This window comes from Epinephelus fuscoguttatus, linkage group LG11, assembly GCF_011397635.1.
Source record: "Epinephelus fuscoguttatus linkage group LG11, E.fuscoguttatus.final_Chr_v1".
Classification (NCBI taxonomy): Eukaryota; Metazoa; Chordata; class Actinopteri; order Perciformes; family Serranidae; genus Epinephelus; species Epinephelus fuscoguttatus.
In genome coordinates, this window is record NC_064762.1 from 37,062,200 (window position 1) to 37,084,642 (window position 22,443).

The 22,443-nt window shown below is 40.9% G+C and overlaps 1 protein-coding gene across 1 annotated transcript; it reads right to left on the reverse strand.

The window, feature by feature from the left end:
• Window positions 1–2,744: 2,744 nt before the first annotated feature.
• Window positions 2,745–22,391, reverse strand: casp8ap2 (caspase 8 associated protein 2). Its single transcript, XM_049590431.1, has 11 exons — window positions 22,066–22,391; window positions 19,856–19,939; window positions 18,884–18,952; window positions 18,702–18,776; window positions 18,447–18,547; window positions 17,133–17,207; window positions 15,059–15,174; window positions 12,440–14,820; window positions 7,121–9,908; window positions 3,992–4,091; window positions 2,745–3,890 (listed from the first exon to the last, which is right to left on the reverse strand). The coding sequence occupies exons 2-11, from the start codon at window positions 19,884–19,886 to the stop codon at window positions 3,828–3,830; spliced, it is 5,799 nt and encodes a 1,932-aa protein (XP_049446388.1). The 5' UTR covers window positions 19,887–19,939; window positions 22,066–22,391; the 3' UTR covers window positions 2,745–3,827.
• Between the last annotated feature and the right edge of the window lie 52 nt (window positions 22,392–22,443).

The following is a 22,443-nucleotide window of genomic DNA, read 5'->3' on the forward strand; positions in this document are numbered from 1 at the left end:
CTGAACAACTAGTTCAAAAATAAAGTGAGCCTACATAATATTATCAGAGAAGATAGGCAAGCACACATTAACAGGTGCTGGACAAGCGGCCTGTCTGTGACATGCCAAACAGTGCTGGAGAAACTGATTTATAACATGGAACTATTTTATTCAGTGTTTTTTTTCTGGTTTTAATCACCTGGTCCATTTGTTTCAGAGAGTAGTAGACCTCTGTGGATGATTCGGCTCCTGGTAAAAAAACTCCTGAACAATAAACACTTACTGAATTCTAACTGGGAGAAGTTTCAGCTGGTTGCAATCTGCAATCCTCACCACTAGATGCCACTAAATCCCTCTAAATCTTACACACTGTTGCATGAGGTACAATGTTATGGTAATTGCACTGTACGTGAGTATTTCTATTTGTTGCTACTTTCTACCTCTACCCCACTACATCTCAGAGGGAAGCACTGTACTTTTTACTGCCCTACATTTATTTGACAATTTTAGCTACTAGTTACTTTGCAGATTCAACTAATAAATTATGACATATTATCATAGGCTAAGCCACCTAACAGTATGTAAACCAGCACCACCTTACCAGCTGCAACTTTGGTGAATCCGAACAAACACCAAAGAAACTGACAACGGGGTAGACCAGCATGTTCAGCGAGGTAAAATTACAGTTTTTGTCGAAGCAGTCCGGCTTTAAAGAAAGCAAAGATAATAATAAGTTTCACTTTCAGTACAGTTCCCTGTAGGAAAGGAAAGGGCTCTTTGGGAAGTACCAAGCATACAACTGGATAAATGAGACTAGGAATATACTGCACGAGTTGTGAGAGAAATTGTAAAAGCATGTTTTGATATAGTTTTGCTGTAATGAAATACAGATCCTGTGACTTAAATTCATTAAGATTTTTTTCAGGTTTTGGATTTTTTTGTTCAGAGGAGGCATCCGAGACAGTGTTAGATACATAACATGACACGGGGTGAGTAATTGATATGTAAACACTCATTTGTGGGCTGAAGTACTCCTTTAAAGAGATATAGGCTACACATTACTTATAATCCAGCATTTTGCATAATGAGTATTTTTATGTTTGGTACTTCAAGTATATTTTACTGCTGACACTTTTGTGTTTTACTTAAGCAAGCAATTTCAAATGCAGGACTTTTACTTGTAACTGAGTATTTATACACTGTGGTATTGCTACTTTTACTTCATAAAAAAACAATCTGAGTTCTTATTTCCTCATTATTCAGCTATCGGATATGGGTAGGATCAGTGGTGTAGTGAAGTGTATTCACAGGTATACAGGGTGTACACACTTCTTTTTCTGGCTTTTGACAGTACACCCACCTATCACCCAAAAAGCCACTGGAATATACAGAAGAGTATACTCACTCCTTCCTCAATAACCCACCTATAGCCCTGGTAGTACAGCCACCTCATCAACTACCACTACACCACTGGGTAGGATGCAGTGAAAATTAACTAACGAGTGCTACAGTCCTATTTGAGTACAATTTTAAGGTACTTTACTTTTTTCTCTACATTACTACGAGTTAATAAAATAGATTGCATTGTCGAGGCTAACCAGTGGTTTTCATCTTGTAACCTTACAAAACAGCAGTGTCTAGTTAATGTCAGCACAGATTCTAATCTAATACACTTTTTGTTGATTCAGGGAATTTCCCCTAACAGTCTGCTGGCTGGTCGTGTTCAACAGTGTTCATACAGAGCCCTGGCTCTGTAAATGGAAAACAAAGTGGCCCGGACTGGGCCACACACCACTGTTCCAGCCAATCAGCAACAGGCAGCATTTGTGCTTGTGCACAGGATAGAGGAGAGACCATAGATGTATAAAATGAAAGGCAGTGGGAGCAAAAGGGGAGGTAATGCTGCATTCAAAAGGGATCAAGCAGATGGTAGACAGCAGATGGAACATTTTCTGAACGGCACGGGAAAAACAAAAAGTCCAATGGAATGGCATGATATGGTGCTATGGTGATATTGTTCGCAAAGAATGGTATAAGCATCTTATTTTGTGTCTTTTCTTTTTTTTTGGCTTTTGCATTTATTTGACAGGACAGATTAAGTGTGAAGGGGAGAGAGGGGGGATGACATGCAGCAAAAGGCCACAGGCTGGAATCAACCCAAGGACACGACGGGAAGGACATGGCCTTTGTACATGGGACGCCCAACCACTGAGCTACTAGGCACCCCTATTCTCAATTATTTTATGAAATAATTTTAGCAATGAACACTAATTGTCCAGATTACCTGCATTTTCTTTTTGTGTGAGGGATCTCTGTAACATCTGGTTGTAAATTCTGTAGCAGAGGATGGCAAAAAGCTAAAATATTGTCGCTTTGGCCTGAAATTCTGTCTACTGTTAGCATCATGGGTATTCTCTACTGACCTCAACCAGCTGTGCAGTGGTACTTGATGAGGTGGGTGTAGGTTGCTGAGGAGGAAGTGGGTAAACTCTCCTATATATTCCAACAAATGATAGGTATACTGCTAACAGTAAGAAGGTCTTTCTGGCCTAAAGTGGCTCTTTTGATATGACAGGTTGCCGACCCCTGCTCTAGACACTGGCCTCAATTTCCATACTCTGTGGCCCACTTCATGAATTAATGATTTGTGTCATGGCGGTACAGTATTTGGTGCTACCTAACAGATTATCTTTCACTGGCACCGACTGCTTTATTCTAACAATTTACAGCAATTGCTTTACACAAATTCCAAACAGACACCAGCCTAAATAAATAAAACTTTATTTACAGTAAAGAACTACACACAATATTCACAATATTGCATTCCATTCTGTTAATAAGCGATAGAATGAATCAAACAAAAAGTCATTTAGGCCCATAGATAAAAGGTTTTGTTTGTATTAACAGAGATAAATGTACTGTCCTGTACATGAATTGGACATGTAAACATTTCAAAAACCTTCCAACACTTCAAGCACTCCTCCCCCCAAAATACAACCATTAAAATCAGTTCCAAAATGTCAGGGTTATGCTAAAAAGGCCCAACCTATCAGTCCCATAGCTCCAGGCCCACTGATGGGTGATGCTTCAAGTTGTAGGAGCTAAGAATGCCACTCGATTGAGAAACATTTCAGTCTGCTTGCACTGGAACTATCTTAGTCTAAAGGCAGTTCTTCTCCAATGTCTTGAGAAAAACAAACCCAGAACTAGACATAAAATGAACTTGGGGACATGTTGAGACCACTATCTTTGCAATATATCATGTCTGCTAACCCTGCAAAGGCAGAGGAGGACAGCATGTAAAGATGGTACACTGAGGACTGTTCTATGCTCTGATGGGACCACCCACCCTATCCAAAACAGATACTCAAGTAGTGACTGCAGTGAGGATTCTTAAAAACCAAAAAGTGCATGAAAAACAAAAACACTGATGTTAACTGTATTTTTACCAACCGTTCACATCGATTTGTCTCATCAGATGTGCTGAGGAGGAGTCATTATGAAATCATTATTTTTCACATTTCTAATTCTTTTCCAACACCATGAACAGGTCCGGTTCAGTACCCAGAATAAAACACATTCATGGACAGAGACTGGATTTACAGCCTGCCTCTGAAAATCAAAGCTTGGCTGGAACTGATGCTCATGTCTGTACTCAGTTGACAGTGGGAGTATGCAGGCTAGACAGAGTAGCCTATGTGGGGATCAATCCTGTGACCCGAAAGGACTTGTTATTCTGCCCCCTTTTCACGTGTTCCAGCACCATGTTGCATGGACATGGCCTTCATACCTGTGTTGCTGGCACAGTATGGGATTAGAAATGACTAGAAATAACACCATCAGGGGGATCAAGTGTCCATCTTCTCCTGCTTCTTAAAAAGCTTCATGAGCTGATGAAATCTCTGAGCAATCTGTAAAAAGAAAGAGTTATCAGCTACTGTATGTTCCTTCATCACAGCCTGTATCAGTCATACCACATTACTGTAACATAAAAGAAAAGAGATAATCTTACCTGTCCTGATGGCTTATTAAGTTTCTCTGCCAAGGCAGAGAAAGTCTCACGTGAGGCACCTTTCGTCTTCAGTTCAATCAGAATAGCTCGATCTTCATCTCTAAAAGAAGCAGAATGCAGGAAATGAGCTGGAGTGATTTTCAAGGACACTGTTTTTCATGACAATCAAATTGTGTTTCTGCTACTACCATCACCACTTTACTGTTTCTACACTGCCCCCTACACAAATGTGAAAGAAAATCAAAGATTGCCAATAGAGGTTTCATTTCAGTGACAGTTACTAATAACTTCTCATATGCAACCATGTGCAACCGTGTTACACTGAACAAAAATATAAACACACCACTTTTGTTTTTGCTCCCATTTTTCATGAGCTGAACTCAAAGATCTAAAACATTTTCTATCCACACTAAAGACCATTTCCTCACAAATATTGTTCACAAATCTGTCTAAATCTGTGTTAGTGAACACTTCTCCTTTGCCGAGATAATCCATCCCACCTCACAGGTGTGGTATATCAAGATGCTGATTCGACAGCATGAATATTGCACAGGTGTGCCTTAGGTTGGCTACAATAAAAGGTCACTCTGAAATGTGCAGTTTTGCTTTATTGGGGTCAGAAAACCAGTCAGTATCTGGTGTGACCACCATTTGCCTCACGCAGTGCAACGCATCTCCTTCGCGTAGAGTTGATCAGGTTGTTGATTGTGGCCTGTGCAATGTTGGTCCACTCCTCTTCAATGGCTGTGCAAAGTTGCTGGATATTGGCAGGAACTGGAACATGCTGTCGTATACGCCGATCCAGAGCATCCCAAACATGCTCAATGGGTGACATGTCCGGTGAGTATGCTGGCCATGCAAGAACTGGGATGTTTTCAGCTTCCAGGAATTGTGTACAGATCCTTGCAACATCGGGCCGTGCATTATCATGCTGCAACATGAGGTGATGGTCGTGGATGAATGGCACAACAATGGGCCTCAGGATCTCGTCACGAGATCTCTGTGCATTCAAAATGCCATCAATAAAATGTACCTGTGTTCGTTGTCCATAACATACGCCTGCCCATACCATAACCACACCGCCACCATGGGCCACTCGATCCACAGCGTTGACATCAGCAAACCACCCCCCCACACGATGCCTCACATGCTGTCTGCCATCTGCCCTGAACAGTGAAAACTGGGATTCATCCATGAAGAGAACACCTCTCCAACGTGCCAGACGCCATCGAATGTGAGCATTTGCCCACTCAAGTTGGTTACGACAACGAACTGCAGTCAGGTCGAGACCCCGATGAGGACGACGAGCATGCAGATGAGCTTCCCTGAGACGGTTTCTGACAGTTTGTGCAGAAATTCTTTGGTTATGCAAACCGATTGTTGCAGCAGCTGTCCGGGTGGCTGGTCTCAGACGATCTTGGAGGTGAACATGCTGGATGTGGAGGTCCTGGGCTGGTGTGGTTACACGTGGTCTGGATGTACTGCCAAACTGTCTGAAACGCCTTTGGAGATGGCTTATGGTAGAGAAATGAACATTCAATTCACAGGCAACAGCTCTGGTGGACATTCCTGCAATCAGCATGCCAATTGCACGCTCCCTCAAAACTTGCGACATCTGTGGCATTGTGCGGTGTGATAAAACTGCACATTTCAGAGTGGCCTTTTATTGTGGCCAGCCTAAGGCACACCTGTGCAATATTCATGCTGTCTAATCAGCATCTTGATATGCCACACCTGTGAGGTGGGATGGATTATTGCGGCAAAGGAGAAGTGCTCACTAACACAGATTTAGACAGATTTGTGAACAATATTTGTGAGGAAATGGTCTTTTGTGTGTATAGAAAATGTTTAAGATCTTTGAGTTCAGCTCATGAAAAATGAGAGCAAAAACAAAAGTGGTGCGTTTATATTTTTGTTCAGTGTATTTTGGATAAACTATAGGAGGTCGGAGTGAGACTTACTAAGAAAAAATAAAAACTTCCTTCCTTAAAGGTTAACTTTAATATCAACCTGGACCCCATTTTCAAATGTTTTTGTGTGTAAGTGACTTATTGAGACAGCAATTTTTGAAACTGGTCCAGTATTGAGTGAGCACTACAGCCAGCAACAGTAAAACAGGCACGTTTGCACAGTCAATGATCGTTCACTTTAAGTGTTTGTTTTTGCCACTGACAGGCTCAGATTTGTAAGTGTCTGACAATTATGGAAATGATCCCTACAGATATACCTTTTGTTTAAAAACAAGATCCTTTTTATTGAACTAGAAACAGCCCCAAAATCACCATCACCAAACCCACCAGGCTCCATTTAAATAAACAACAAATTTAGGCGTTTAGAGCCAGCATATTTTCACGTTACTAAGTGAATTAACAGTTTATTTTCAACCACACCAGAGTTGGTGATCCTTGAAACGGTGGAAAGAGAACAAAGACGGGTTTTGTGAGTTTTATTTTGCTTCTGATAATTTTGAATGAAGTGTATTTCATGATGACAAAATTAATGTTTATTTAAATGGATTCTGGTGGGTTTGATGATAGTGATTTCAAGGCTGTTTCTAGTTAAACAAAAAGGATTTTATTTTATTTTTTTTCATGACTTGGGAACCAAAGTTAAGCAACTTGGACAAAAAAGTCCTTCAGTCCTTCATGTTAACACTGTATGTTTACAAGAAACATTGTATGTAAACATACAATGTTTACAAGAAGGAACAGGAGACAGAAAAGAGGCCACTGTCTCCTTCAATTTAGCCTTAGCTTGTAATGGCAATGGGAAGTTTTCAGATTTTTGGTATATTGAAGAGACAACACCTCAAATAAAAATATTCAAATATGAGTACAATCGTACTAAGGCACACATGAGTACTATCAGCAAAATATAATTAAAAGTAAATCTAACTGTTATGCAGAATGTTTAAAATTTCCATCTTAGTTTTTAGTCTGTAGCACTTAAATAAATGTAGTACAATACTTCCTTCTGAAAGTATAAAGTACTTTAATAAATGTACTTTCTTACATCACTATATACTAGTGATACTGTATTAATTTTTTGAGCAGAAAAGGCTTATGATTAGTATCATTTCCAAACACACTGAAATATTGTGCGATTAGACAAAGCAAACAAACTACTGACCTGGTCCAGGCTATCACCACCTCGCCCTTCTTCCTGATGACATTCTTGGCATAGAGATTGGTGGGGGACAGAGATTTGGATTCATCGTCGTCTGCCTTGCAGTTGGACATGATCTTTTCTGTCCTCTCCTCTTCCTCCTTTCTGAACCGCTTGGCTTTTGATTTCTCATGGTGGTGCTTCTTCTTCTTCCGTTTTCCACCTTTCTCACAATCCCTTTGGTCTCTCTCTGGTGTGCTGCTTATGTCCTCTGCAATGATGAGACTTCTCTCTGACTCCGACGCCTCCATTTCATCTCTCCTGCCGTCTGAAACATGTGATGTCAACACTTTGCTAGTTTGATCAGTTTCTGAGCCTTTAGCAGGGTGATGTGGACTAATATCTGACAGTACAGTTTCAGAGCAACTGATCCTCTTCTGAGATTTTGAGGGACTTTGACTTGTCATGTCCTCTTTTCTGTGGCATGTTTGACTTACATGCTCAACAGCAGTGACTGTGATATCTTCTCTGCTGGTTGGCTGACTGATCTTTCCAAAAGCATGATCAGAACTTTGAGCATTATTGTGCAGATTGTTGTCCGAAGGGATAGTTTTAGGATGCCTTTTCAGAGACTCTGACAGTTTCTGTGAATTCTCAGAAAAACTAACTTTTGAGGTATTTTGCTGAGTTGACAAATCTTGTTTTTCGTGAGATGTTAAGCTCTCATCTTGAGTGAGATGGACATCTGCAGAATTACAGATCCCAGACAGACTGTTCTCTAATGGTACTGCATTTGAGGGTACAGCATTGGAAGGTGTACTGTTTGGTGACTTGTCCGACAAAACAGCTTTTCCTTGACCATCTTTAGCTTCCACACCAACTTCTACACGTTGCTGATCTTCTTCTGTTAGCGTCTGACTTAAGCTATCATCAGCAGTGAGTGTGGTATCTGCACCTGTGGCTGCCTGACGAATCTTTACAATAAAGTGATCATTTGACCTCTCCATCACTAGTGCCTGCATGGGCAGGTTGGGCTTGAACACGAAAGGTGTGGCGAGTACTTCACTGCTGGTGCTGGAGCCGCAGCTGGAGTTGTCGGTGTCGAGGGCCAGGTGGATGTCCTGCTCTGAAGCGTCTTCCCCATCCAGTAGTGCGTCCTCACTTATGTGAGCACTGATGACACTGTCTGGAGTGGATACGAGGTGCATGCTCGGCGGCTGCAGGAAGCTGAGGTGGCTGTCGGACTTAAGAGGTGATGGAATGGTGAGGGAGACTGCCAGATCTTCGGCTAAAATAGAATATGACCTCTGTGACCTATTCTCTGACGGCACTTCTAACAGGCAACTTTCATCAAACAAAGCTGGATTCAGCTGGATCTGAGCTTTGGGTCGTGGAGACGACATCTTGCGAGGTGAAATGCTAGACCATGTTGCTATTAGTTTTGAGGGACTATCAAATTTCGTCGGGGAGAGCAGTTTAGATGGAGAGTCAAATTTAATTGGAGTGGTGATGCTGATGAGTCTCTCTCCATCCTTCCTTGGCGTACCAAGGGGCCAGGGTGTGTTGTCTCCAGTGACGCCGCTGGTTTCTAGTAAGTCAGATCCTTGCAGGAGACACTTGAAGATTTCTCCCATTTGAGTGTCTCTTACCAGGTTGAATGTTAAACTGGAGGCTTGCTGTTCTGTGAGAAGCTCAAAGTCCGTTCTGTCAAGCAAAGAGCCATTTTGTGAGATAACCAAAGAAGAAACGTTACTCTTCTCTGGAGTTGAAGGAACATTTTTTGGAGGAAGGAAGTTGGCCACAGTTTTGGTATTTTGGCCATTCGTTGGATGCGGGTCAACATTACTGTCTTTTTCCACATGTGTGATTCTGATATCTTTTCCTCTGCTTCCAAGGCCTGTTTTGTAAGGCACCACAGTACATGGCTTATTCTGATTCAAGCTCGTCTGAGACGATTGTGCTTCCTTTTGTTGACACTGTGGCTTCTTTACAGGAGACTGTCTAGATACTTTCTCATTTTCCTTGGGCCTACTGTCCTCAGCCTGAGTTCTTGCTGGTTTGCAAAGGCTCTTAAGCGTCATGTAAATGTCCTTGAACAAGTAGTTAACTTGGACATCTACAAAATCCCACAACCTTTGCTTCAGATCGACTGCTTGCTGTTCAAAGATGCGCTTCACAATACCATTATTTGTTACTTTGCTAAACACAGATGCAATCATTTTCTTCAGCTTGGATTTCAGCTCCCCTGCCTGACTGCATATTTGACCAAAATGAGCACCATCCACGAATTCTAAAAAAGACTCCTGGAAATTGTCCATCATACCATGGAAGCTCTTCTTGGGAAACGTTTTATGGAGCTTCATGTACTTTCTTCGGATCTCAGTACGAACCACCTTGAATGTCTCCATTACTTCCTCTATGGTGGAAAAAGAAGCTTTCGTTGCCGCGGGACAGACTGTTTTGAAACGACTTTTTGGGCTTCGTGTTGATACACCTGCTGTTTTAATAGTTTCTTTTGATGCAATGGACCTTTCTTCAGATTTCCTCTTTAACACAGACTTAGGACTCTGTTTATTTCTGACTGGTCGTGCTAACTTTGCCTTCTTGTTGGCAGGAAGAGATGAGCCTGTAGCCGCCTCATCACTTTCGCTTAAAATTTCCCCTTCCTCCAGATCAGTGTCACTTGAAGGCAGGTCGGATACCTTGTCCACCAAGTTCTGTGTGTCATGGTTTGCAGGAGAACCTGGATATTTGTTTTCTTTGTTTATATCCAACTTCTTTGAGTTGGCATCAACAGCTGTGCTGGAGAAATCTGTTAAGGAGAGAGAAAGCAAAGATATTTATATAGACATTTAGCACCTCATAATTACACTTCAAATATCTCATGATTACAAGGTCCCTATCTTGTGAAAGATCCGTGTCTTCTAGTCATGAGATGTGATACTCTTAATGTAACATGATTACCCATCACTGCCATGTAAGAAGCCAATAGTTTGTGCTGCCTAGTTTAACAGTTTAATCCAAATTTCATGTTGCAATGGACGGACCACATTTACATAAAGGTAAAGTAATGATTATGCAAATTCAAATACTGCGAATGGTCAGTCAACCTGCCTTGCCATATTGATGTTCAGCCTGTGGCTGGATCTCCTGTTCTCCACAGAAAATGAATAAAACTTCACATACATCAGCAGATTCAGCAAATCTAGTTTGGCTGTTGTGTGTGGGTCACCTCAGGAGAGATATGTGTGTTTGGAACTACCCATAGCATTCCATTAAACACTGAACCATATCCCTGTCCTGAAACTGAAAAAGGTGCCCTGTCATGGCTGAGCCAATATCCCAAAACTAATCTTGCTCCCTGCTGCCACAATAATCCAAATTAAGACTGTGACTTTTTGTTAAAAAATTCAAACTACCATAGTGTCAAAGTGCAACATCTCTTCTACAGTGTATTAGTTTAGGTTATAGCCTACGTTTAGGCTATATTGTTTTTATGTGATCACAACTTAAATGTGTCATTATCTTGGGGCAACAAGCTCCAGCACTGTCTGATCTATCCAAGTCGGTTTCATCAGACATATTTTTGGCTCAGCCTTTAAAGAAAGGAGTATTCCATGAAAACTAGGGATGTGCATGAGTACTTGAGTACTCAATTTGGACGTCAGTATGCATTCCACAGAGTAATCAGATTTTTTTTTGTTTCTTTGTAAAAGACAACATATATAAGTATACAAATGTGAATCAACCCTGTTCAATAGGGATGAGCAAGTACACCATTATCTGTATCTGTTCAACCAACTGAATTATCTGTATCTGTATCCATATCCGTACTCTGGTGTGAGTGTAGTTTGAACTGGAAGTTTGTGTTTTAAGCCTGAAATGGATATGGGTTGATGAAAAGTTGCTTTCTTTATTATTCATTGGAAAGCTATTAACAGATCAGCCTCAGAATTGAGCTTCAGGACATCTTTAATGACAAGAATACAGGACCTTTGTTAACAGGTGTTTTTAATTAAAGTTTCTATTGTTTAATAGCTTCACATTTATATATCTGAGTAAGATAACTATTTAATGAACAAAACATGAAAATAAACTTGATGAATTAGCTTCGACACGGGCATGCAGTAACTACAAAGTAAAAGTACCAACAAGAGTTCTAAGATAACTTATTTTTGCTTGTATGTTTTTATACACTATAAAAAACAATGTTTAATAATTATTAGGTGTATGTGTGTGTGTGTGTGTGTGTGTGTGTGTGTGTGTGTCTGTGTGAGAGAGACAGACAGCCCACATGTTTGACTGTACTCCTTCCCTCTCTCTCTGTCTATGTAACAGCTCAATATAAAAGGCTACATAAAATAATGCCCAAATTTGTAATATTCATTACAATATTATTATCATTATTTTATCTTTTTATTTTTATGAGCTAAAGAAAAAAGCGCCAGGCTAGTCATATAAAAAAAAAAAACAAGGGCCCAATGTTGTATATTGAGCAAATGTGTGTGTGTTGGTTATATCGTTATTCCAGCTTTACTTTTATTCTTTAAATTAACAGATGGTGTGAAGCTGGGTGATTATGCAGACATAGCCTGTGTGGGTGATCCAACATGAATATGCATTCAGCCTTGTGACTATACTCATCTCAAAAGCACACTGCTGGCTTTTAAACTGAGGTAGCGGCCTCGAACTTCGTACGAGCAAAGTTCTCCAACTAACTCAGCTGGCTTTGGATATTTTCTACAAACAGAGGTAGGAGTGAGCCAATAGAGGAAAACATAACCATAATCGGTGTAGATAAAGCAGTGTTTACAGTGTTGCACTGTTACCCAATGGCTGCCTGTGATGATGGCAAGACTGTGTGTGTATGACAGCCAGGTGACAGCAGACCTGCAGCAGTTATGTGTGTAACACGAGCCATTATGTGTATGTATGTGTGTGTGTGTGTGTGTGTGGCTGACTGCCTGGCCTATATGAAATACGCATTTTGATGTTTTGTTTTGGTTCATCAGGAGCATGGCTACTGACACCTCTTACATACATGATACTCATGCTTTTTAAGAGTACATTATATGTACCAGATACGCATTTCATACATGTATCTTGCTTATCCCTACTGTTTTATATCAAAAGTTCACATATTTTTCGATGGGACACAGTAATGTTACTGCCATCTATGAATATCTGCACAGATCCATGTAGCAAAAATGGTTGATGTGCAGACAGTTGAGTTGTGACCACAAGGTAACAGACCTGATAAAATGTCTGCCACAGCCATTCTAATTTTCTGGACGTATGTAAGATTTAATGTGACATTACTTGCTTTTATTGGGTCAACCTTACCTTTCTGAAGGCTCTTGACATGACCCGGCTTGCCTTGAACATGGAGATGACTTCTCTTGGTTATCTTTATTGGGCTTCTCAGAGGGCTAATGGCATCAGGGATTCTCTTCAGGTTGTTCAGTGTGTGCATCATGGAGTCCTCATCATGGAGTAAGGGCACAGAACTGGAAGGCTCAACATTATTTCCATGACTCTTCCCAGGACTGAAGCTCTTCTTTGGTGTGTGAAGGAGGTCACTGTACTTCTCTGGCAGTGCCGTGTCCTCTGTCGTACTGCTGACTTTGGACACAGCGATACAACCGGTGGAAGAGCTTGGCTCGGCTGCGGTGCTACTGCTGTCGATGGTGTCATCGTTTGTCTGTGCCAACATGCAAATAGCATCATAGAGACTCAGCCCTTCTTGTGGAAGTGATTCTAGGCTTATTGTACTGGATACAGCATCTGCATTTTTAGGACCATCCTGCATATGACAATCATCTTTCTTGGGAACGGAAGTAGAAGCAACGAGACCTTGCTGACCGTCCTGAGGTAGAACAGTGGGAGAAATTTGCTGTATTTCTTGGTTGGCCTTGTCAGGGACATCTTCAGCTACAGGATTTTCTTGTGAGGTTGAAGCAGCTTCATCGACTGAATCCACAGAGTGGCTTTTCTGTACTGGAGTTTTAGGACTTCTTAAATTCGGTTTTATGCTTGAAACAAGCGCATCAGGGTCTGTAACAGCAACAGATTGACCAGTCCTTTTTACAGGAGTTACTTTTTGTGAGGTATTGTCTTTATGTTGCTCAGAAATGTTTCCAGACGTGTCACCGTCACCAGCTCTAGCATCCAGAGGTCCACAATTAACTACCTGGCTGTCTGAGGCCAGCGTAGTTTGGTTCTCATGATTTCTAGAATTGTCTGTTGCTTTTGGAGAACACATCTCTGGTGATGTTAATGTGAGATGCTCAGCCACCTGGGTCTCTGCAGTATCTGGGCGTTGGCTATACAATGAGGTAGTTTGGACTGAATTGTCTTCAGGTTGCGTGTCAGCTGCAGGAGTTTCACTCTGCTTTTTGTCTGTTTCCTGGACATCTATTGCATCATCACACCTCTCATGTGTCTTTTCAGAGCTTGGAGTTTCAGGAATATCTAAAGATTGCTCTTTTAACCCTGCTTCTAATTCACTGCTGTCTACTTCATCAATTACACAAAAGTCCTCAACGTTAAGCTGTGAACTGTCATCATCTGGTCCGTTCTCAACTACCTTGTCCACTGGCGTGACATCTGCCTGGCTGGCACTGATGAGCAACCCTGACTTCTTTATAGGTGAAAGTGTTAGATTCAATGTTTCCATGAAACACAGTTTCCTGTTTGGACTATTTTCCTCCACAGACTTTTTCTCACCGATATGTGGTTCTTCGGATGAACTTTTTAAGGCCTTGTGTGTCTTTTCTTGTCTTTCCTTACTGCTGACATCTTTACCTTGGTCTGATTCTTTTGATCTTGCTTTCTCACGTTCTCTGCTCGTCTCTGACGGAGCACTCCTCCTGTGCTTTCTGCTGGTTTCATCTTCACGTCGTCTCTCCTCCTTCCTTTGATAATCCTTTGATAGTCTATCCCCTCCCCTCTCTTTGGAGAGCTCCCTGCAGCGCTCAGCATGTTGATTTGAAGAGGGCTTTTTCTGGTCTTTGGGGTCTGAATTTCTGGCATGTCTGTCACTGGTCTTAATTTTTCTATGATCTCGGTTGTAGCCCTCTTTAGAGCTGTGAGCTGCAATATGCTCAGAGTCTGATGTGGACGTTTTGACTGTATCTTGTCTTCTGTCACGGTTTCGCCCTTTCTTGTCATCAGAGGAAACTGCACTATGTGAAATCTCTGGTGGAGGGCTTTTAGCTCCCTCTGATCTGTGGTGCCCCTCAACATTTAAGTAGTTCCTGCTTTTACATGATCTGGAGTCATATCTCCATCCTGTCTCTTTGTCTGCTTTGTGAGACCTGTTCCTCTCAGGGGCGTGACAGTCCCTGCTGGGGTCTGAACCACTTCTATGTCTCCTATCTGTTGATTCAGATAGTTTTTGACTTTGACATTTTTCCTCTCTGTGCTTGGACTTGTGTTTGTCGGACTCACTATGTCGGGTTGATAAACTTCTGCTGGATTTCCTGTTGGATCCGCTAGGCTGATAGGTGGAACTACTGCTTTCTTTCCTTGAGGGTTGAGGAATATCCCTTGAAGGGTGATCATCCCTGGGAAGTGAAGGCGGTGGAGGTGGAGGAAGGGGAGGAGGACTGGATGGTGGAGGAGGTGGAGGAGGCGGTGGCCTACTCATGGAGGTCCGACTGGAGGGATTTTGATCCCGCAAATTACTAATGTGAGATTGGTGGTGATGGCGACCTCTTTCTGACCTGGAGAAAACAAATTTTACAAGTGATTAATCATTTAACATAAATCCAATCGTAGAGGTAATTTATTGTCTACAAACCACAGCGGTTAAGCAATCATGAACATAACAAGCAACTCCTACTTGGAATTGTTAGATTATCTCATTATGGTGTACTTTATGCATTACATTAACCTACAAGCCTATAGGTTATTGCTAAACAGATAACAGATCAGTCACTAGTTCATTTAAAAAACACTTACTGTAGGTTCAACCTCTGGATCTCAGCATCTTTGCGTGTCACCTCCTGTCTCGCAGTTTGCAGAAGTGCAGAGATATTCTTTTTGAGATGGCAATTCTCAGTGTTCAACCCTGTATTCTATTTTCAGAGAAAGAGAGATGGAGAGAAAGAGAGAACAATGTTAGTGCTGTTGAATCTGTAGTGGTTGGTTTTGACAACCATTTTACTGGAATGCATGGGGCGTCTCATCAGCCTATTCCACAATCAGTTTAAGCAGGTGTCTCATATCAATATTTCAAATATACAGTACAGGCCAAAAGTTTGGACACACCTTCTCATTCAATGCGTTTTCTTTATTTTCATGACTATTTACATTGTAGATTCTCACTGAAGGCATCAAAACTATGAATGAACACATGTGGAGTTATGTACTTAACAAAAAAAGGTGAAATAACTGAAAACATGTTTTATATTCTAGTTTCTTCAAAATAGCCACCCTTTGCTCTGATTACTGCTTTGCACACTCTTGGCATTCTCTCCATGAGCTTCAAGAGGTAGTCACCTGAAATGGTTTTCCAACAGTCTTGAAGGAGTTCCCAGAGGTGTTTAGCACTCGTTGGCCCCTTTGCCTTCACTCTGCGGTCCAGCTCACCCCAAACCATCTCGATTGGGTTCAGGTCCGGTGACTGTGGAGGCCAGGTCATCTGCCGCAGCACTCCATCACTCTCCTTCTTGGTCAAATAGCCCTTACACAGCCTGGAGGTGTGTTTGGGGTCATTGTCCTGTTGAAAAATAAATGATCGTCCAACTAAACGCAAACCGGATGGGATGGCATGTCGCTGCAGGATGCTGTGGTAGCCATGCTGGTTCAGTGTGCCTTCAATTTTGAATAAATCCCCAACAGTGTCACCAGCAAAACACCCCCACACCATCACACCTCCTCCTCCATGCTTCACAGTGGGAACCAGGCATGTGGAATCCATCCGTTCACCTTTTCTGCGTCTCACAAAGACACGGCGGTTGGAACCAAAGATCTCAAATTTGGACTCATCATACCAAAGCACAGATTTCCACTGGTCTAATGTCCATTCCTTGTGTTTCTTGGCCCAAACAAATCTCTTCTGCTTGTTGCCTCTCCTTAGCAGTGGTTTCCTAGCAGCTATTTGACCATGAAGGCCTGATTAGCAGTCTCCTCTTAACAGTTGTTCTAGAGATGGGTCTGCTGCTAGAACTCTGTGTGGCATTCATCTGGTCTCTGATCTGAGCTGCTGTTAACTTGCGATTTCTGAGGCTGGTGACTCGGATGAACTTATCCTCAGAAGCAGAGGTGACTCTTGGTCTTCCTTTCCTGGGTCGGTCCTCATGTGTGCCAGTTTTGTTGTAGCGCTTGATGGTTTTTGCGACTCCACTTGGGGACACATTTAAAGTTTTTGCAATTTTCCGGACTGACTGACCTTCATTTCTTAAAGTAATGATGGCCACTCGTTTTTCTTTAGTTAGCTGATTGGTTCTTGCCATAATATGAATTTTAACAGTTGTCCAATAGGGCTGTCGGCTGTGTATTAACCTGACTTCTGCACAACACAACTGATGGTCCCAACCCCATTGATAAAGCAAGAAATTCCACTAATTAACCCTGATAAGGCACACCTGTGAAGTGGAAACCATTTCAGGTGACTACCTCTTGAAGCTCATGGAGAGAATGCCAAGAGTGTGCAAAGCAGTAATCAGAGCAAAGGGTGGCTATTTTGAAGAAACTAGAATATAAAACATGTTTTCAGTTATTTCACCTTTTTTATTAAGTACATAACTCCACATGTGTTCATTCATAGTTTTGATGCCTTCAGTGAGAATCTACAATGTAAATAGTCATGAAAATAAAGAAAACGCATTGAATGAGAAGGTGTGTCCAAACTTTTGGCCTGTACTGTATATCACAACAAAACTTTTGTTACAGTTGTGGCCTTCCGTGTTCACAGAGACAATGTTTTCAGTTCCCAGAAAACACAACACTGCAAGTGGATGTGTAACGCAGAAATGACAGTTGGTAAACAAGTACTAAAATAGAGAATCAGGAAAAAAAATAACAAACAAACCTGTATCTCCATCTGCTCCAATCTCCTGTGCAACTCTTTAATGAGGGTTTGAGCTGCTTGGAACCTGGATTTCAACTGCAAAAGAAAAGGACTGTGAGATAGTTGGCCAACTGACAGCAACACTCTGCATGGTGATCTCTGCAAAGCCTCAATCAAAGCACTATGCAATTGTTATACTCCTTTAACACACAAATGTGGTGTGTGACACAGAATAATGAACAAAGGTTAACTCTGTACTTGACAATTAACACCAGATAGCTGGTCAGAGGGAAACTATTGTTGCTACGTTCCACTCCAGATCTGAGTCATCACTGAAACCAAATAATACCGCTGGACCCTGCAACACAAGGTTTGCATCTGCAAAAACGCAGCCCCTCGTGCACTGGCTCAGCACGGGTCATGATGCAGAGGGCTCAACTAACTAATAGTTGACCATGGCTCAACGTTTGCCCCAATACAATGCAATGCAATGCCATCCAGTTAGGTGCCAATTACTGGTAGAGGACTGTATTTCTCTGGTTTACCACACAATTGTCGCATTGAAGGAATAAAAGATTGATAATATAAACCACTGTGCAGCTTTTTGGAAAGTAGTAAGCCTTAAATGTATGGATCTGTTACTCAGACTGGAAATCCTGGATTTCATTTAACGGCCTCAGTGGTACTTAGAACAACACGCCTCCACCAACACAGCTACTTCCATTGGAACATAAGGCTGTTTCCTGTGTGAATGCCAACTAAGACAGGGCCAGGGGTTATACTTTCTCCCTCATACAGGACCACCTGTGAACTTATTGTGAAACTTAATTTAAGTGAAGACATCTGAGCCAGCTCCATCTGAAGATGAAGAGCCTGACATGCAGTTGAGAGCTCAGGCACAACTAGTAAGCTCAGCCTGTGTTAATGAATTTGGTATGATGTAACAACATGCAATCTGTGTCCCCTTTCAAGAACATTTGTGACCAAAAAATATCTGAATTTAGACCATTAAATATTAACAATTTCCAAAGTGTTTCATGGCCCACATTGTCTAAAATAAATAAAAGCTAACATCCTAAAATGTGATTGATTAAAATGATTTAATAATAAAAAACAAAAAACATTAACTTTAATGGAAAACACCAAAGGTGCTAATTCCTGCACAAAAAACATCCACATTAGGATCCATGCTTCAGAGCCAAACGAAAACAGGTGTGTTGATCTCTGCACACCAACAGTAAACACTGTTGTATCTCGAGCCTCACCTTCAGTATGAAAGGCCTGTTGTAACAGGTTAACAGAGAGAAAGGATGTATGAAGCACATGGCAGCTCACCTCTGTGTATGATGCCTCTCTGGTCTGCTGTTCCTCCATGACAATTTCTTCGTAAAGATCCATTGACTCTTTCACCTCAGAGGTCTTTGAAGAGGACTTCTCTGTAATGAATCAAAATAAAACAAATAAGATAAATCACAGTTTTGAAGTTTCAATGTTGGACTATATTCCCTGCACAAGAAAACAGTTATATTAGTAGTAATAATATTGTGCCACAACAGACTAGAGTGAAACTATTTCAAAAAGGACTTTTACCTGCATTGCTTCTAATACTCATATCTAGGCCTTCATAGATATCCACAGAATCTTCATTGACAGCAGGTACCAAGGCTGTGAACATTAAACACATATAATATATGTATGTCATCAGATGTGTACAGCTTAATCAGCCCCTTTTTTAAATGTAAGTCTTAAACATTTTCAATAAGGATTCTTACTTGCATTGCTGCTGACTTCCAGGCCATCATAGATATCCACAGAATCTTCGCTGACCTCAGGTACCAGAGCTGTGGATATTATAGATTTATTATAAAAGTATGTCATCAGTTATGTACAGCTATAAACACTCCCTCTTTTACCTTAAGCCTTGACCTAAATGTGTCTATATTTACTGGCAAAAAAATTCTCCACTCCATACATTTAAAAATCTAACAACTTAAAGGTCCAGCATGTAGGATTTAGTAGCATGTAATGGTGAAGTTGCATGTTGCAACCGCTGAAACCTCTCCCATGTGTCAAGCGCATAGGAGAACTACGGTGGCTGATGCAAAAACATGAACCAGAGTTCGATTTGTCCATTCTGGGCTACTATAGAAACAACACTGAAGACTCTGTGGAGGAGGACCTGCTCCATATGTGGATATAAACAATTAATTCATTCTATTTCTGCCATTATATCCCGGTAAATCCTACACACTGGATCTTTAAGTATATTTTGGGAGACTATCTTCATCTTGTTTAACAATTTGAATGTTTTATTGCTATGATGAATTTCAGTTTCATGTACAAAATCATTCACTGACTGAGACTTGAAATGAAGTCACCTCTGGGGCCACAGGTACAGATGTCAACACTATATATCAGGGATACCAAACTTGCTTTGCTTAGGGGCCACTTTTGCAAAATGACAGGCCTACATATGTCAGGTCAGGTGTACATAGGAGCGTTTTTAGGATCTGAAGACATTTGAGGTTTAGCCCAGACCTCTGTCAGAGATCAAGGGAATCCTCCCCTGGCACTCAGCACTGCATCGTGTGCCAGATTTTGGCCCACTGGGCATAAGCTGAATATCACTGCTATATACTATATGCTAAAAATAACCTTCTCACGAACCAGATTCCCAAATAATACAAAAATACCACTCAATAAATCTAAATGTAACGGTGTATAAATGTAATGTTTTCACTTACGACCAGAAGCGTTGGTGTCAATGTTGTCCATCCTTCCAGGTATCTCTGTGTTTCAGTTTCTAAAGCTGTTCCTGATTACAATGCCTATGGAAAATCAATAGTAATTACCAGTCTACAAACACCAGCCAAAACACACTTAAGGTCACAAAGGTCAGTGCACTAGTCACTGGCAGTACTACACAGTCTATTATACATTTCTAACAAAAGGAAGGCTTGGTTGACAAACTGGAGTTGTGAAATTTTAGGGTGTCAGCAAGCCAGACAGAAATATGCCACTGGTTGTGCAATGTAAGGATAGGACTTCTTTTTTGACTTTTTTTTATGAATATGTCTCTTGTGTGTCACTCAGCCTAACGGAGATGCAATATGAATTCACAGGAATACATCTTTAAGACCAGTTAAAGTTCCCTATTGCAGTCTACATCACAGATAATACTATAGGATATTATCCTGCTAATCATTAAAATATGCTTTCAACTCTTAAAATAACACTAAAACATGCTGAAGTTACTTGCCTTACATTTTCTTGAGAAACAAATGTTTTTATTGCATTACAGATTGGCCACAACTTTTTAGGTGAACATCCGCCAATCAAACGATACTAAAAAGTCAGGATTTTTCATATCTTTGAATAAGAAATATGCCAATGATGATTAAGATCTTTAGCGTTTTTTTTTAGGTTGGTGGGTTTGCTGCCTGTTTTTGCAGAATCTCTTTTGTTGTTGGTTGCCCAGAAGTCTTTCTAAGTGCGCCGTACATAATTTTTACAATTACCCCGATAATGAAAATTCATCACAATCAACTCATTTTGAGTGTTTGTTTTGCAATCTGTGATAAAATATATACATTAATGGGACAGAAATTTGTCAGTCATCAGGGATTTTTCCATACTGTTTATAACCTGGCAGCCATCTCTTTATTGTCTCTGGTAATTGTAGGCAGTGCTGCAAACCAATGAGCAGAACTATTTTAAGGTGATTCTGGATTTCTATATGGATTTTACACCAATTAGTACCTTGATTTGGTATTAAATTAGCTGGATTTGTCAAAAATTGATATTTCTGTTTGGCTGTTCTACCACTTAGTAGGGTTGCAGTGGTATAATGTTTCCAGGGTATACCAAGGTATGAATATTGATGGTTATACTGTGTACATTAACTTATCTAAGGTACTAAAAATAGCGCAACCGGACAGGGAATCTCACATTTATTTTAGCAATTTCCAATAGGAAGACTATGTTACACATACTTTTTAAAATGGTTTCAAGTTTCAATTGTAGTAATAAAACATTTGATCAACCATAAACTGTGACTGAAATTAATTCTATAATACCCTAATACCGTGAAACAGCTTTATTTTCTGAGATGTTATCATACAGTGAAACTGTCACAATGTATCAATTGATTTATTCACATTTTCTATGACATATATACTGTGTCCCAATTTATAAATTATTCATAATCCAACTACAACTATGTAGAGCATTAATCCACATTTCCCAGCCCTACAGATTATATACAATTATCACTGTGCTGAAATTTAAGATTAACATACTTTAGGTGCTGTAGTGAACTAACTGGGGCTAGTCGCTGTGGTGCTAGCATGAGTACTCTAGCTTAACCTCTTTTGTTCACTGCTGTGCAGATACGACAGCGAAGAACAAAGTATTTCGACAAAAGAGCTGGGCTGAAAGAAAGAAAATAAGAGATAACGTTGGTATGCTGTGGTGTTCATGTTAATAATAACCGTTCTGGCTGAATATTGCTTTATTTTCAATTTTCTGCCCCTGGTCTGAATGTAAAAAGTAACACTCTTAGCTCAGACTGAAGCTAACATTAACATTACTATGGCTACTGTCCCCCTGTTCTTAACGCTTAACGTTAACTAACGTTACACCTCACATGACTGTAAGTTCTCCTGAAACTTACGCTTGAATCAGCAAACACAGAAGACGAAATTAAGGGCATTCTTTATGTAATGCTGTGTATTTGATAGTTGTTAATTAACAAACGACAAGAGTCAGTGAGGCTAAACCACCCCTGGCTGCATGTACAAGTTCACTACTTTCAATGTATTATCTAAGACTGAACGTGATAAGCGGAGAAAGTGGTCAGTGGGTAAGTTAGGGATGCTAGTGTGAACCCTATACACCAGCCAGACGTTAATAAAAAGTATATAACAGTAGGCTAACTATGAATTGGTTGACCTACTTGTTTGCGTATTGTTGAGCGTCCTCCTGTTGTTTACAACTGTAATGTCGCGCCAAGACTTCATTGCACAGGAAGTAACGACATTTTCCCGCGGTCTGTCACTGCCGTAGGTGTGCTCTCGCTGCTTCTCGGTTCCAAGAAATATTCTTAAAACACGATAGAAACCCGAAAAGAGACCAACTGTTCAGCGACTCACGGTCTTCTCCGGGGGTTCACACTCCCTCACAGCCAACTGACACAAATTAAAGCGTTAAACAGCAGCAGAAATGGCTATTAGCTCGAGCAAAAGTTGCTCCTCTGGCGGAGAGAGTTACACCGCGTCGCTGTCCGGCGCGTCATCACCGCGCGACGACAAAGCAGTCGGGAATCCGACCCGGA